At 39.8% G+C, this 17,584-nt stretch overlaps 2 protein-coding genes across 5 annotated transcripts in view; one reads left to right on the plus strand and one right to left on the minus strand.

Annotated features, from left to right (window-relative positions):
- idua (alpha-L-iduronidase) overlaps nucleotides 1–17,584 on the plus strand; it is a 156,280-nt gene that overhangs the window by 16,037 nt on the left and 122,659 nt on the right. The window lies entirely within an intron of this gene.
- The window catches only part of LOC144596897 (protein regulator of cytokinesis 1-like), a 30,449-nt gene that overhangs the window by 11,626 nt on the left and 1,239 nt on the right, over nucleotides 1–17,584 (minus strand). For both annotated transcript variants that reach the window (XM_078405777.1, XM_078405771.1), the window contains exons 3-11: nucleotides 11,077–11,199; nucleotides 8,779–9,012; nucleotides 6,591–6,761; nucleotides 6,350–6,490; nucleotides 5,911–6,058; nucleotides 4,058–4,194; nucleotides 2,263–2,358; nucleotides 1,960–2,106; nucleotides 1,592–1,681 (exon numbers count right to left, since the gene is read on the minus strand). In XM_078405777.1, the coding sequence (XP_078261903.1) occupies nucleotides 1,592–1,681; nucleotides 1,960–2,106; nucleotides 2,263–2,358; nucleotides 4,058–4,194; nucleotides 5,911–6,058; nucleotides 6,350–6,490; nucleotides 6,591–6,761; nucleotides 8,779–9,012; nucleotides 11,077–11,199 (1,287 nt within the window). The remainder of the gene's footprint in view (nucleotides 1–1,591; nucleotides 1,682–1,959; nucleotides 2,107–2,262; nucleotides 2,359–4,057; nucleotides 4,195–5,910; nucleotides 6,059–6,349; nucleotides 6,491–6,590; nucleotides 6,762–8,778; nucleotides 9,013–11,076; nucleotides 11,200–17,584) is intronic.

Below are 17,584 nucleotides of genomic sequence, written 5' to 3' on the forward strand. Positions count from 1 at the left end.
GTATAGTAAAAGCCCTCCAGCCGATGCCAAACATTCCAAAACTCACCTGTCTGCCCGCACATAATCCATAGACCCCCTATTCCATCCATATCCTAAACTCGATTATCTGCCACCACCTCTGAGCAGTGCATTCAAGGCACTCACAAGCCAGTGTAAAAAAACTCATCCCACATATCTCCTTTAAACTTTGCCCCCTCACCTTAAAAGTATGCCCTCTATTGTTTGATATTTCCATTCTGGGAAATGGGTTCTGACTATCTACCCTATCTATGTTCCTCAATTTTATATACTTCTATCGGATCTCTCTGCAACCTCCAGCGTTCCAGAGAAATTAATCCAAGTCTGTCCAATCTCCCTGTAGCCAATACACCCTAATGCAGGCAACATTCAATAAATGCTCTCTGCACCCTTCCCAAAGCCTCCATATTCTTCCAGTAATGAGGTGACTGGCACTGCACACCATACTCCAATAGGTGGTCCCCTTTTTCTCCAGGCCACCGTCAGTCACCGTGGGGCTCCCAGCCGCCTCCGCCTTTTCCTGTCAGCCATTGCTTTATCCGCTCCACAGCTCACCACTGCACCTGCAGTCGCCAACACCTTCCACCTTGACTCCAGGGAGGAGGTGGCTCGATGGCAGAATGTCACTGCCGGCCAGAGACTAAATACAAGCCGCAACAACTGTGCTATCTGGACAGCGCATCAGCTGGTGCGGGCTAGCGACATCGGCACTTAGTTTCAAGGTGAAACGATATAAAAAGGCTGGAGTACCTCAGCAGATTGAATCAATCTGAAGAGTTCCTCCCCTAAACATTGCCTTTGCATGTTCTCCAGAGATGCCGCTTGAACTGCTAAGTTACTCTAGCATTGTGTGTTGTTTAGTGTATTAACCAGTGTCTGCAGTTCTTCGTTTCTACTCATTTCAAAGGTGATTCTGACTTGCGTAAAATTTGACTTGCATAAGGGTTTACAGAATGCAACCCTTGCTCAAGTCAGGGTGTGTCTATTAGAATTCTACAGGGCATTGGTGAGGGTATACCCAAGCTGTGTGAAAGCCTTGCAAGCATTAGAAGCTGTCCAAGAGATTTACTAGAACAAGTACTGGGATGGAGAGGATTGTTTTCTCTCTCTTTGTTGGTCAAGGTTGTATCTGCATTCTTTAGACATTTGACTGAAGAAAAATCTTTTTGAAGCATACAAGATCCAACCAGGGCCCAACAGTAGACACTGATGTTTCCACTAGTGGGATAGTTGCAAACAAAGGGTTGCAGTTACAGAATAATGGTGCGGACATTTTAAACAAAGTATAGGAATTTTCGCTCAGTGGATAGCAAATCGCTGGAATTCTCTTACCCTGGAGGGCTGTAGAGGTGAGAGCATGAGGTATTTAAAGGGCAGATAAAACTTTAAAAGATCAGAATTTGGGAATATCAATGGAAATGGCCTAGGACTTTAAGATTGGGGCAGATCAGCCAGGATTATACACAATAGCAAGTTAGACTTGAGGCCAAATGGCTTACTCCTGCTCCTTTCTACATACTATAAATTAAATAATCTTCACTAATTAAAACAAAAAAACCTGCATATCACTTACCTTTCTGATTTTGCTCTGTGGTGTATTTGATGGACCCAAGGGTCTTTTTAAAGGTGTTCTGCAGATGGATCCATCATCCTTCTTTATACACTGAAACAGAACCATAGAACAGGACTCAAACTCTAAATTCAATCAGGCAAATAAAATTTCTCTCTTTAGTATTAAATGAAGGCCCACATTCACCTGGTGAACTGCATATGAACAAGAACTTTATTTGACCTTTTTAAATAAAGTTTAACCAATATCAAGTGTAAGAATGCAAATGGCAACTTAATTGTAATTGTCTTTTACACGAAGATTAAATCAGTTAAAACATTTTAACTGTTAGCTTTGCAATATGGAAAGAGACATCAAATCCTATGACATACCCTTTCCTGTTTTTCCTGTTCCTTCTTGAATCTATGCTGTTCCCACTGTGCGGCAATGTAAATCATAAGTTTTTGACCGTTAACCATGAAGGGACTGCCTTGCTCAGTTTCCCATTTAATAACGTTTAATTTCAATTCTTCTTCCAGCTGAAGCAAAAAACAATTTTCATAAATAATGGCACTGTAAAAATGCCTGCAAAATCTAGTTCATGGCAAGATGTTAAAAATCAGTGCAGAATGACATTCCAAGAAAAATATTCAAAATTCACCAGTGTACAAAAAAATCTCTTGTTATACATTTACCTTGGGTAGCTTCTTTTGGAGTTGAGTACGTTCCTTCTCCTCTCTCAGTAGAGTTCCACCTCTATTAGCATATCTGTTGGGATCGGAAGCCTTCTTCTATATGAATTAAACATGTGCAAATTTGCTTTAGTTTTAAAGTGAATGTTAAAAATACATTTCATCTGATTACTTTTTATATTTGTAGGCTTCAGGTATAGAAGTGACCAGCAACTTGTTATTAACTGCAAAGGAGTACAATTTTAGTTTAGCGTAATGGAAATTAGTGCAACATGCTCCTTTAGAGACCAAGTATTTCATATGCAAATATTAAATTTGCTACAATCAATTTCGCCCATGGAGTTTCAAGACTTAAAACTACATCTTTTAAGTGATAAATTAGATCATATTCAATGGTGCCATTTTAATTTAAATTACTAACTGTGAGCAACCAATTTAAAACTAAATATAAGATTACAAAATATATCAAGCTTTTCTAGTTAAACTAGTTGAATTCCATCAATCTGAAAAAATTGAAACTTTTCAAAACTGCATCCGCTGTCCTTGCACGAGTTACATCACAAGTTCCAAGGAGGCCTTGAAGACGATTAGAAGAAACTAAAAAATAGTGTAACACAGAAACAGGCCCTTCCATCCACAATGTCTGACCATTAAACAGATTTAGACTGATCCAATCTGCCTGCACAGTCATATCCCACCCTTCTCAATTCCTGTCTAAATACCCCTTAAATGTTGCTATCTATTCTGCTTTCACCACTTCTGCCAGCATATTCTAGATGTTTACCACTCAGTTTAAAAATTTGCCCCTCAAATCACCTTTAAACTCTCCCCCTCTCACCTTAGCCCTCTCGTATTTGACATTCCATCCAGCAGAAATAGTCTTAATGTCTGTCCTACCCATGCCTCTCAATTTTATTGGTGTCAGGTCACCTTCAGCCAAGGCAACTAGAGAAAACAATCCACGTTTGTTCATCCTCTCCTAATAGTTAATGATCTAATCTAGGTAGCAGCATCCCGGTAAACCTCCTCTGCGCCCTCTCCAAAGCCTTCACATACTTCCTGTATTTGGGCATCCAGAACTGCATACATCTCCAAATATAGCTTAAACAAAGTTTTATATCATTGCAACATGAGTTGTCAACTATTCTATTCAATGTCCCAACTAATAAAAGCATGAATTATATCCACTTGTTTTACCTCCCTATGTATCGAGTTGTCATTTTCAGGGAGCCATGGATTTACACTCAACATCAATGCTCCTCGGGGTTTTAAATAAACACCAAATTTATTGATTGCATCATTTTTCTAAAGCAATCAAATTAAGATATATATTGCAGAATCTCTTGTGATTAATATAATTTGCATTTAAAATTAGCAAGTTTTGCTCCTGAAAACACTGTAGTGACATTGCATCTTGAACATTGGTACCATGAATACAGACATAGTTGTTAAGTCAGAATTATTCATTGTTTGCACAATATAAGATTCGCAAAATACCATGTCAATTTTCTGAGCAATTCAATTTAATTCTAGGGAAGTAATTTTCTTTAGGCCAAAATATTTACCTGCCAACCTAATGGCAATGACAATGTGAGCTTTCACGCTAGAATGTAGGCTGGAGTTTGATTTAACAAGATTTGGTTTGGCATATATTTGTCCAAATATATCTAAAAAAAGAAGACCGTGGTAGCTACTGAAATAGCCAACATGTTAATAGCGAATGAACAAACTTTGTAATGGTCATGAAGCAAAGTTAACAAGCAGATTAGTAATTTGTTTAGGAAGAAAGATACAGTACCTCAAACTCAAGGAATAACTTCCACCAACGTTCCCATTTTTCAAAGTTATCAAACAATTCTTGGTACTTTTCGCAATAAAGGGTAATCTTTAACAACTCTTCATCATGCACTCGCAGCAACTCTTCAGTGAAGTCCTCTGCACATGGACAACATTTATCATTAGCCACGCAGAACTTGAAAAAAGTTCCATCTTGAGCTGTTGATTACGTGGAACAGCATTCCCAGCTTCTATCCCTTGGCCAATGCTCCAGCCAACTCTTTTATAGCTTTTGATCAGAAATTCTACTCACCAAGTGATTCGAACATAAAGTATGTCATACCTTAAATTGTACTTTGTATTATATTGTACTGTTCTCTAAGCAGTATGCACATTGATGGAATTAAATTCAAATACAAAATAAAGTGATCAGAATGTTACAAGCTCATAAAATCAGAGTACACTGACCAACAACAGGGCACAAAGCAATAGGACCATACATTTATAAAGCACTTCATTAAGTCTTGCTAGAACAAGTGTTGGTCAGGACATCACAAAAACCCTGACGCCAATCTCCTCCCAGCTGACACTTGCCACAACGGCAATGCTTCGCTCTCGTCAACTAAACCAAGGAATTAACAGTAGACTTCAGAAAGGGCAATCAAGAGACCTCATGCCAGTTTTCTTTATTCCATAGGGACAGAATTAGGCCACTTAACCCATCGAGTCTGCTCCGTCATTCAATCATGGCTGATCTGTCTCCCACTCAATCCCATTCTCCTGCCTTCTCTTTGACACTCTACTAATCAGGAAGATTGGTAGGTCAGCCGTGAAGAGAGTTAGCAGTTTCAAACTTCTGGGGGGGGGGGGTTAATATCTTAGATGAATTGCCCCGGACCGAGCAAATAGATGTAATCACGAAGACTGTGCGCCAGTGTCTCTACTTTCTTTGAAGCTTAGATCTGGCACGTCACCAAATTCTCAAAACCTTCTGCAGGTGCACTACAAAAAGTACCCTGACTGGTTGCATCATGACCTAGTAATTGCAAAGCGCAGAGGCAGCAGAGAATAGTGGACCCAGCACTATCTGGGCTCTTCTCACTAATACCATGCGCACTGTATAGAAGCATGAAGTCTTACACCACCAGGATCAGGAATAACTACTTTTCTGCAGCTGTCAAATCTTGAACATTGCACAACCTTAATCCTACCCAGTGCTATTGTCTTTTTCACAGTTGTGTAGAATTTAGGTATAATTTATGTTTTTGTACATTGTCAGACCTGGCATCTATGATGCTGCTACAAGCAAGTTTTGCATTGTACTTGTAATTCACCCTACTTGTGCAAATGACACATTTAATATGACAATGGGCTCAGCATACTTTAACCTTGTTCACAATGCATGCAAGTAACCTGTACTGAATCACCATTCACACCAGCTCTGCATAGGAGCTATATCCATTAGGATATAATCTAAATGTAGTTTAAATTATGCAAACTAATTCTACACCATATATTTGGATGGCCATGAGTTAGCATCTTGCTCTCACTGCATTACACCATATTTATGTTAATGAAAATATTGTAAAAATTGGAAAACTGATTTTGCTTTAGACAGTTCAGCAAAATCATCAATTAACCAGTATCAAAAGAGCTCATCCTTTGACAGAGATTTTACTACGAAGATACGAAACAAGTTCATCAGTAATTGGACCCGATAAAAAGGGGGCAAACGTGCAAGAACTTGATATCAGTTAAAAATATGTCACAGCTGCCAATCAAAGGAATTAGGTTTTGAAATACAATAATTTGAGCCTGAAATCACGAATGTACTGGGCAAAAAAATGGGCCATTAACAGTAAGTGCTAAATATACCACTTAGAAGGAAATCAAGTTCTTCTCTTTGTTTCTGGCTGTAGAGGCATTTATCCCAGTAAATGTGCAGCTTCTCTCGTATGCCAGTGATGACTTGTTTGATATTCTTAATCTTCATTTGTTGAAGTTGTTCAACCTTCTGCTGCAACTACAAGTAAAGGGATATTAAAAAAATTAGCACTACGGTATGTCCATTTTTTAAAAATGGATTGCATTATCTTTACAAAGGAGCCTGAATCACACAGATGAGAACATTCAAGAACATCTACAAGTAAAATACCTTATATTTATCTTTTACATATCTTCTGCAAGTATTAATCATAGCAATTCAAATTTGATCTTTATGTTCATTATTTCCATTTGTAAATATCACAAGGACAGCAAAAACAAAATTTGACAAATTAACACTGCAAGCAATTTGTGGGGGTGCAATACCAACCACTGCATTGACTTCACATATGGGGCCTGTTGTTTCTGTATTTTGCTGTTCTGTAGGAATCTGCAATGTAATCCATAATGAATGAATCTGTTCTTTCAGAGACTCCTGCATGGTCACCAGTTCTTGTTTTGTCTTTACCAACTGCAATTTTTAAATTGAAAATAAGACCAATTATACAATGTCAATGTTTTAGCTCAATAATTTAACTATTCATTTAAATTAAAAAAACTAGAGCACTGACCTGTTGACGAAGTACCTCTAGTGATTTAATGTTTTCATCAGAAAGGAAAAAAAGATCCTCCTGTTCTAGAACTGCATCCTTTTCAAATGTAGTATCAGGAACATGATCAATATCTGCCATAAGATTTATGATCTCATGTCGAAGTCCTAGGAAGGTAGCCAAACGGCGTTCCTTCCAACGGAAAGCAAGGCATTAAGAAAATGTCTTCTGAAGAGGCAAAGCCAACTATCTATAAGAATGCAACCTACAAATGTCAATTTAAAGATTGCACAGGACAATGAAATACATGAATGTGTGATGTGGTTAATGGGGAAAGCTAGGCAGAACTCTTCGAAATTCATTTGCCCTGATTAGGGTGCATATTTTGCATAGCATGCTCTTTGCATTGCAAATGGTCATTCATTGTATTGCTAATCAGTTTAGAACAGATATACCATAAAACTAGATAAAAGCTTACAGCACCAAAAGATGGCAATTTCATCTCATTTTACACACAAAAAAAAGAAATATGTCATAATGCACAATCTAACAAGAGAAAGAGCTTTGGTCCTTTCTCAGACCAAAGTCAATGTCCTAAAGTATTGAGAAAAATATATTTGCTCAAACTTTAAGCCTCCTTGCATCCTCCTCATAATTCATAATCCCATAAATGTTGTCAGAAAATTTAGAGATATTAAATTTAGGTCTTCAGATAAATAATTGATATACATTTGAGCCCAATCATCCACTCCTGCAAAACCTTATTTGTTATTACCTGTCATTGAAAAAGACCCAACAATAGTTACTATTTCTGTCAACCAATTTTGAATCTATGCTGCAATTTAAATCTTCACTTGCATGCAATTTATTGTATATATTTATAGAACATAGAACTATACTGCACAGGAACAGGCCCTTTGGGCCACAATCTGTGCCAAACATACTGGTTATAATAATCTCCTCTTCCTGCAAGTAATCCATCCCTCCATTCCCAGCATATCCATGTGCCTCTCTTAAAGCCTCTTTAATGTCACTATCCTATCTGCCTCCACCACCATCCCAGGAAGCACAATCCCTAAAAGCAACTCCGCTCTTGTTTCTATATCCCGCAACTCCGCTCTTGCTCCCCCCATTCGTAACAAGGCCAGAATCCCCCTCGTTCCCATCAGCCAGCGTATCCATCAAATCATCCTCCAACCGGACCCCACTACTGGCCACATCTTCCCATCCCCTTCCCTTTCTGCGTTCCGCAAAGACTGTTTCCTCCGTAACTCCCAGGTCCACTCGTCCCTTCTTACCCAAACCACCCCATTCCCGGGCACTTTCTCCTGCAACCGCAGGAGATGCAACACCTGTTCCTTTACCCCCCCCCTCAACTCTATCCAAGGACCCAAACAGTCTTTCCAGGTGAGACAGAGGTTCACCTGCACCTCCTCCAACCTCATCTATTGTATCCACTGCTCTAGATGTCAACTTATTTACGTCGGCAAAACCAAACGCAGGCTCGGCGATCGTTTCGCTCAACACCTTCACTCAGTCCGCCTCAACCAACCTGATCTCCCGGTGGCTGTGCACTTCAACTCCCCCTCCTGCTCCCAGTCTGACCTTTCTATCATGGGCCTCCTCCAGTGCCATAGTGAAGCCCACCGGAAATTGGAGGAACAGCACCTCATATTTCACTTGGGCAGCTTGCAGCCCAGCAGTATGAACATTGACTTCTCCAACTTTAGATAGTTCCTCTGTCCCTCTCTTCCCTCCCCCTTCCCAGTTCTCCCTCTATCTTCCTGTCTCCACCAATATCCTTTCTTTGTCCCGCCCACCTGACATCAGTTTGAAGAAGGGTCTCGACCCAAAACGTTATCCACTCCTTCTCTCCTGAGATGCTGCCTGACCTGCTGAGTTACTCCAGCATTTTGTGAAATAAACACCTTCGATTTGTACCAGCATCTGCAGTTATTTTCTTACATCCCTAAAAGGCATGTCTGCCTACAAAGCAAATGTTTTATAGTCAGAGTTTGGGAAAAAAATCTGAAATTTAAACGCGCCAATGACCACATTTAATTCCCATATAGGAGACCAAGATCACCTGTTGTTGTGGAAAGTCAAAATGTAATTCTGCTTTTCTCTCTCCCCACCAATAACCTACTAACAGTTATGATTCAGAGATATGATTGCAGAATATTAAAATAAAAAAATAACTAAAGAGCACCTTTTCTTTAGCTGCACTTATGATGTGATTTTTAAGCTCCTCTATTTCTTGGAGGGAGGGAACTTTGCCAGTAGGAATATAATAAGGTGTCTTGCAGAGGTCATTACACAAAGCTTGATCTTCTTTTAGAAGAATTTCACACTCCTTCATTCGCAAATCTCTCTCCTCAAGCAAAGTGGTCACTTCATCTCGAAGTTCTTTTTCTAACTGAAGTGGAGTAGAACTTTTGTCAGCCTGCAGGATTAATGAACACAATTTAGTCAAAGTGCTACTAGTTACTTGAGAAGCAATAACAGAAAAAATTTAAATTATTGATCAAAGTCTGCCTGATGGGGACAGCGCCAAGCAATGAAACAATTGGGAGCACCCATCTATTCCATTTTCTTGCCCCCCCCCCCCCCCCTTCAAGGAAGAACGCCATAGGTTCAATGAAAATCCAACCAACTGAAGATTTCAGACAATTCAAATTATGCTAATCCTTCAACAAATTATTGTCAGAACAGGACAATATCATAAATAAGCAAGCACAATGAAATGACAAGAAAAGGCTTGAAGCAGTGGTGGAGAGACAATAATTCAAGACAAGGACTTCCGGCAGATCTGTAAAGTGTGAAAGTTGCAGAGCAACAGAAAGATGGAGAGAAGGAAGAGGTGTCGGTAATCAGATGCAGACCAAAGTTATCAATGCGGTAATAATTTAGAAACAGGAATTAGAGATAGAAGCAGAACTAATTGGGGTGTTAAGGTGGTAGATGTGATTCGTTAAGGCATTAAGGTCCATGTGGTAGGCTGTTTTAGAAGGTTGGACCCAAAGTGAACTGGCTAATTCAATTCAAAACTGGCATAGATTAAAATGTAAAGGTTACAGCAGAAGGATGTTGTTCTGATTGAAATTCTTAACTATTGTAGTGCAGGGATTGGTGTTGGGATCTTGGCCGTTGTGATATGTACTACTGCCTTTAACGAAAATGAAGTATACATGATTAGCAATTTGTAGAGGATGTGAAAATTGATAGTGCTATGAGGAAGGTTGTTTAAGACTACAGCAGAAAAGAAATCAGATGGAAAGCTGGGCAGATCATTGGCAGATTGAATTGAATGCGATAAATGCATTGTCCATTGTCCCACTGTTTTTATTTAATAATTGTTACCACGCCAAATTTAACCTTCAACACACTTTCCACCATGATCAGCCATGATTACATTGAATGCTGGATCTATTGTCTATTGTCACCCTCCCCATTATGAAAGATCCTTAAGCTAAAATATAATCTTTCTCTCCCTTTTGCACTATATTCTGGTTTTGTTTCGCCGACATCAATTGTTTTTGCTGTTTTCAAACATTGGAAACCTGAATAAAAAATGTGTTGGCAATATACAAGTCATACAACATCTGTGGAGGGGAAAGGATTGTTAGCCTTACAGATTGATGATATTTCATCAAAACTGTTGATCCTAGGTGTTGCTGTCTTTTATTTTAAGGCACTATACCCGTCTATATTTGAGGTCTTATTGGGCTTTGCTTGAAAACCTCAAGTTTGAGGAACATCTTATCTTTGACGAGGCGCATTACGACTCTCAGGAGTAACTGAATCTGACAATTTCATGTAACTTGTTTTTTTGGTTTGTATTAGCAGTGGTCAGTTCTAAAGAAAAGGTCAATCTGCAAGGTCAACTCATTTTTTTCTTTCTACATAGATGGTACCTGATTTCAATATTTCCAACATTTCAATTATGAATATCATGGATTTTATACTTCCATGAGGAGAAAGTTAATCAGATATACTTTATTTTACAAAATTATAACAAAACTCAATTTTTGCTGTAGGATAATTTTCAGGGCATTTTTCAGAAATGGATCAAGAAAAACCCCAAGTGTTGATTTGACCAAATCCTATATGCCCCTAGAGTTCCAATGCAGCACAAAAGGACACTTCCAAAAATATTATGGAATTTAGAAACATTTCTGTTACCATGAGAAATAAGGCCAGTAACTATAAGTTTGAACTGATGAATTAGATCTCAGCAAAGAGAACAAAGCTGGGTCAATGTTAATCAAAAACAAAATTTGGGGCAAAAATATAGTCAGCATCCTTCCGCAAACTCCACATAAAGATAGATCAATGATTATTTTGACAGCAGCATTATTTTTTCTGGCGTTAGGACAAGATTATCTGCCCAAATGAAAGTTGGACAATATTTTGAACTCCACTCTTTTTCACCAGTTAAATTAAACAAAAAGATCTAACAAAAAAGTTCATAGTTCACAAAAAGATTATCTACATTAAAATACATTACCTTATAAAGATCTAAAAGAAGTTCAGAGCATAAAGCCTGCAGCTTTTCTTGCCAATTCTGAATGGCCTCCTTTAACTGATCATTCAGGAGTTCCTCTTCATTAATCATTTGATCTAGAAGCTTCTATTTAAAAAAAGTAAGAAAGAGTGAGCTTCTAATATGGATTGTTTTAATTATTTCTTCTTAAAAACAATTTCAGTAAAGTGCTTATCAGAAATATAGTCTCCAATATTTGACTCCAATAGTCTGGAGTTTTCTCCAATTATCTTGATGTAATAAATCTATTGCTAAATCTGAGACATGTTCTATATTCCACAACTGCATTGTAAATAATTACACATGGTCCCAGGGATAAATGACAAAATCTACATTAAGATTACAAGACAAGATAACAAGAGATTATATTTTGGTTAGAAAGTTTAAGCATTAAGAAGAAAGCAGCAGTTTCACTCTATGAGGAATCGAAGACAAGGGACCTTACCTACAGATCAAATTTTGAATCTGTTCAGAGAAAATTTCTATACATACAAGACTGGGCATGGTGTTTCTGCTTGCCCAAATTGGCGACACTAAATAAATAATCAATGTCAAATCAAAGATGGACCGATCTATAAACTTAAGGTAAAAAAGGCATGAAGAGAGGCAAAAAAATGCGAGCGTTTTAGCACCCTACCATTTGAGAAATTAGTTTTAACAATATAACAAAAGTGCAGGCAGCCAAGTCGTGATTAAATAAGAACAGTGATCATAGTGGGCAGAGTTCAATGTTATGATCATGGGAAAATGTGTCACGGGGGTTGAGCAATATTGGTTGTTGCAAAGGAGGTCTTAATTCAGCCTATCACTAGAATATTCTATCCAGAAACACGCAGATCTTCTAGACGTTCTACAATTTTCAGAGGTCATGGAAAGGTGATTGCGATGAGATGTTGTGATTGTTGCATGTTTTCCAAGAAGACTTGCATTTTCTCAGTCCTCTCGATAAAGTCTTTGTGACACCTCTCAGAATAAAATGCCTTTTTTGGGCAAAAGCTTTTCACTGTACCTCAGTACACATGACACTAAACTAAATTGTAAACTGTAAACATGTGGACCATAGGACCCATCCACAAGAGCTGCCTCAGTGCCAGCAGAACCTGACAGCCAACCTGGAAGAGTACACCAATATTGGTTCACCACTCGCCCAAATCATAGAGACTCTAATGATGGCTTTTACTATATCATTAATGAGTACACTGAAGATGTCCATAACACAGTATCATACACAATGGGATGAACCATTGGTACTTGGTAAACTTGAAATTTACCAATAAATTTGAGTTCTGTGTCGTCAAAATATCTTTTTCTGCTGAGATGGAGCTTTCACACTGGAGGCAGTGGTGAATTCATCTTTGCTCAAAGAAGTGTCTGAGATATGGAAGATGATCCATGTATTCCAGAGTCTCATCACAGATCATGCTTGTTAGATGGTGACATTTTGCAGCAGGGTATGGCTGTTTAATAAAGGGCTCTTCTGACTATACATTTTAGCGAGGAGTCAATGACTTAAAAGGTCAATTGCTGACATGCAAGCATTATCTGCTTCGTGCAATTCGATGACAGAGGTTGGAATGCTTGATTCTGGAACAGAAATAAAAGTTGAAGTGTTTTGCCACATCCTGCTGACCAACTCCAATTCCAGACAAAAGCAAATGACACAAAGTGCTGGAGTAACAGCAGGTTGTTCAAGACCTTCAGACCGATTGTAGGGGGAGGAAAAATCTAGAAGATGGGAGAGTCAGGACAAGGCATGGTAGGTCATAGGTGGACACAGGGAAGGTGTTTTTGATGGGCAGATTGTTGGAACAAAGTCCAGAGATAAAAGCAGGTGGTGTGAGACGGAGTTGAAGATCTGCACTTTGCCAAGGCAGAGGGAGAAAAGAAGCAGGAAGGGAGGGGGAAATTAGGGGGTGGAGTAGCAGGGAAGGGCAGGGGGTGGTGGTGGTGTGGGGGAGAAAGGGCAGATTGTGGGGAGGGTTTGTAGGAGGTTACCTAAAATTAGAGAATTCAATGTTCATACTGTTCGGTCGTAAGCTACCCAAGGGGAATAGGAGGTGCTTGTTTGTCCCAACTCTGGCAATGGAGGTGGTCCAGGACAGAAATTGGTGAAATTTGGTGAAACAAAGCTTGGTCTTGCCAATGTACAGGAGGCCACATTGGGAATACCGGATGCAGTAGATGAGGTTAGAGTAGGTGCACATGCACCACTCACCCCTGGAATGACTGTCAGGGTCCCTGGATTGAAAAGGAGGGCTGGGATGATAAGAACCTGATTTTAACATCTCAAGGGTCTTGACATGAAATGCCACCCATCCATAATTTCCTGGGATGGTACCTGATCCGCAGTTACTCCGAGTCTGAAGAAGGGTCTCAACCCGAAACGTCACCCATTCCTTCTCTCCAGAGATGCTGCTTGTCCCGCAGAGTTACTCCAGCATTTTGTGTCTACCTGCAATTACTTCAGCATTTTGTGTGCTCTTGTGAATTAATCAGCACCTGCAGTTCTTTGTTTCTACATCTTGCTTCATCCGAATCCGTTTTGGGATTGGGTGTGTGATGAACACACCAAACACACAATTAAGGCATCCCTGTCACTATGTGGCAGACAGAATTGAATGATTTTTTGAATATAAACAACTTTGAGAACTCTCCATCGTTCACTTTGTTTGAAAGTCAAAAGCTTAATAGGTGGTTAAACAGCACCAACTCGAATTATGTAATACAGAAACAAGATCCTCTTGCCCCTTTTGTTGATGCTAAACAGGATGCTTAACTATGCTAACCTAACATGCTCAAATTAGACCAATATCACACTCTGCCCTTCCTATTTAATTGCCTATCCAAAAGTATTTAAAACTATTTATACACGTTTTAATGACCTGCACCAACTAATTCCACATCATCCTCATATGAAAAAACTCCTTAGATTCCCTTTTAAAATTTTCCCCTTACCTGCATTTTCTTATTTAGACTCTCATGCCTTGGGACAAAGACTAATTATCTAAACCACTCAATTTTAGGAACCTCTAATAGGTCACCCCTCAGCCACCTACATTCTACTCAATCTTACCCAACAACACAGATCCCTCAACATTCTGAACCAAAGTCCATCATATAGGATTGTGTTAAAAGCTATATAAAAGTTCATGCAAATCACTTCTGTCTTTATTTTATTAATTACCTGATACAATTGATCAATGCAGCTCCCTGCATACCAACACACTTAAAAAAAACCCCAGTTGTATACTAGCTCAGACTTGCAATATAACATTTGGCTCTTTAGTACTTACTCCAAATCACAAAAATGCCATAAAGTGATTACTGGGGGATATCAATCCAATTATAGTTTACTGACTTGGCAGAGCAGGAATGTGCATTTGGGAAGAAGAAACCACCATTGTCAGTGTTCTATGTTACAATATGTCAGAGGAAGCCAAAATTTAAATGGATTGTCAATTTGATACTGGAAGGAGGGGCAAACTCAGTACTTGCAACATTAACATTGAACTAAATGAAGTCAACTGAAAATAGTTTTAAATCACAATGTCTGTAAAAGGCTATTCTCTAGTTTCTGAATACAGAATGTTCAATATAGAAACATAGACATAGAAAATAGGTGCAGGAGTAGGCCATTCGGCCCTTCGAGCCTTCGACCATTCAATATGATCAGGGCTGATCATCCAGCTCAGTAACCTGTACCTGCCTTCTCTCCATACCCCCTGATCCCTTTAGCCATAAGGGCCACATCTAACTCCCTCTTAAATATAGCCAATGAACTGGCCTCAACTACCTTCTGCGGCAGAGAATTCCAGACTCACCACTCTCTGTGAAGAAATGTTTTCTCATCTCGGTCCTAAAAGACTTCCCCCTTATCCTTAAGCTGTGACCCCTGGTTCTGGACTTCCCCAACATCGGGAACAATCTTCCCGCATCTAGCCTCTCCAACCCCTTAAGAATTTTATGCTTCAATAAGATTCCCCCTCAGTCTTCTAAATTCCAGCGAGTATAAGCCTAGTCTATCCAGTCTTTCTTCATATGAAAGTCCTGCCATCCCAGGGATCAATCTGGTGAACCTTCTTTGTACTCCCTCTAAGGCTAGAATGTCTTTCCTCAGATTAGGAGACCAAAACTGTACACAATACTCCAGGTGCGGTCTCACCAAGGCCCTGTACAACTGCAGCAGAACCTCCCTGCTCCTATACTCAAATCCTCTTGCTATGAATGCTAACACACCATTCGCTTTCTTCACTGCCTGCTGCACCTGCACGCTTGCTTTCAATGACTGGTGCACCATGATACCCAGGTCACGTTGCATCTCCCCTTTTCCTAATTGGCCACCATTCAGGTAATACTCTGCTTTCCTGTTCTTGCCGCCAAAGTGGATAACCTCACATTTATCCACGTTATATTGCATCTGCCATGCATTTGCCCACTCTCCTAATCTATCCAAGTCACTCTGCAGCCTCCTAGCATCCTCCTCGCAGCTAACACTGCCACCCAGCTTCGTGTCATCCGCAAACTTAGAGATGTTGCATTCAATTCCCTCGTCCAAATCATTAATGTATATTGTAAATAACTGGGGTCCCAGGACTGAGCCTTGCGGTACCCCACTAGTCACTGCCTGCCATTCCGAAAAGGACCCGTTTATTCCTAGTCTTTGCTTCCTGTCCGCCAACCAATTCTCTATCCACCTCAACACTGAACCCCCAATACCGTGTGCTTTAAGTTTGTACCCCAATCTCCTATGTGGAACCTTGTCGAAGGCCTTCTGAAAGTCCATATATATCACATCGACTGGTTCTCCCTTATCCACTCTACTAGTTACATCCTCGAAAAATTCTATAAGATTCGTCAGGCATGATTTGCCTTTCATAAATCCATGCTGACTTTGTCCGATGATTTCACTACTTTCCAAATGTGATGCTATCACATCTTTAATAACTGACTCTAGCATTTTCCCCACTACCGATGTTAGGCTAACTGGTCTATAATTCCCCGTTTTCTCTCTCCCTCCCTTTTTAAAAAGTGGGGTTACATTAGCTACCCTCCAATCCTCAGGAACTACTCCAGAATCTAAAGAGTTTTGAAAAATTATCACTGATGCAACCACTATTTCTGAGGCTACTTCCTTAAGCACTCTGGGATGCAGCCTATCTGGCCCTGGATGATTTATCGGCCTTTAATCCATTTAATTTACCCAACACCACTTCCCGACTAACCTGGATTACCCTCAGTTCCTCCATCTCGTTAGACCCCCGGTCCCCTGCTATTTCTGGCAGATTGTTTATGTCTTCCCTAGTGAAGGCAGAACCAAAGTAGTTGTTCAATTGGTCTGCCATCTCCTTGTTCCCTATGATCAATTCACCTGTTTCCGACTGCAAGGGACCTACATTTGTCTTAACTAGTCTTTTTCTCTTCACATATCTATAAAAGCTTTTGCAGTCAGTTTTTGTGTTCCCTGCCAGTTTTCTCTCATAATCTATTTTCCCTTTCCTAATTAAGCCCTTTGTCCTCCTCTGCTGGACTCTGAATTTCTCCCAGTCCTCTGGTATGATACTTTTTCTGGCTAATTTATATGCTTTTGTTTTAATACTATCCTTGATTTCCCTTGTTAGCCACGGATGCACTACCTTTCCTGGTTTGTTCTTTTGCCAAACTGGGATGAACAATTGTTGTAGTTCATCCATGCAATCTTTAAATGCCTTCCATTGCATGTCCACCGTCAACCCTTTAAGTATAAATTGCCGGTCTATCTTGGACAATTCACGTCTCATACCCTCAAAGTTACCTTTCTTTAAGTTCAGAACACTTGTTTCTGAATTGACTTTGTCACTCTCCATTCTAATGAAGAACTCCACCATATTATGGTCACTTTTTCCCAAGGGGCCTCGCACAACAAGACTGCTAACTAACCCTTCCTCATTACTCAATACCCAGTCTAGAATGGCCTGCTCTCTTATTGGTTCCTCGACATGTTGGTTTAGAAAATCATCTCGCAAACATTCCAAGAAATCCTCTTCCTCAGCACCCCTGCCAATTTGGTTCACCCAATCTATATGTAGATTGAAGTCACCCATTATAACTGCTGCACCTTTAGTGCACACATTTCTAATTTCCTGTTTGATGCCATCCCCAACCTCACTACTGCTGTTAGGTGGCCTGTACACAACTCCCACTAGCGTTTTCTGCCCCTTAGTGTTTCGCAGCTCTACCCATATCGATTCCACATCCTCCGAGCTAATGTCCTTCCTTTCCACTGCGTTAATCTCCTCTCTAACCAGCAACGCTACCCCACCTTCTTTTCTTTCTGTCTATCCCGCCTGAATATAGAATATCCCTGGATGTTGAGCTCCCAGCCTTGGTCACCCTGGAGCCACGTCTCCGTAATCCCAACTACATCATAATCATTAACAACTATCTCCACATTTAATTCATCCACCTTATTACGTATACTACTTGCATTGAGACA

Source organism: Rhinoraja longicauda, chromosome 1 (genome assembly GCF_053455715.1).
Source record: "Rhinoraja longicauda isolate Sanriku21f chromosome 1, sRhiLon1.1, whole genome shotgun sequence".
NCBI classification, from domain to species: Eukaryota; Metazoa; Chordata; class Chondrichthyes; order Rajiformes; family Arhynchobatidae; genus Rhinoraja; species Rhinoraja longicauda.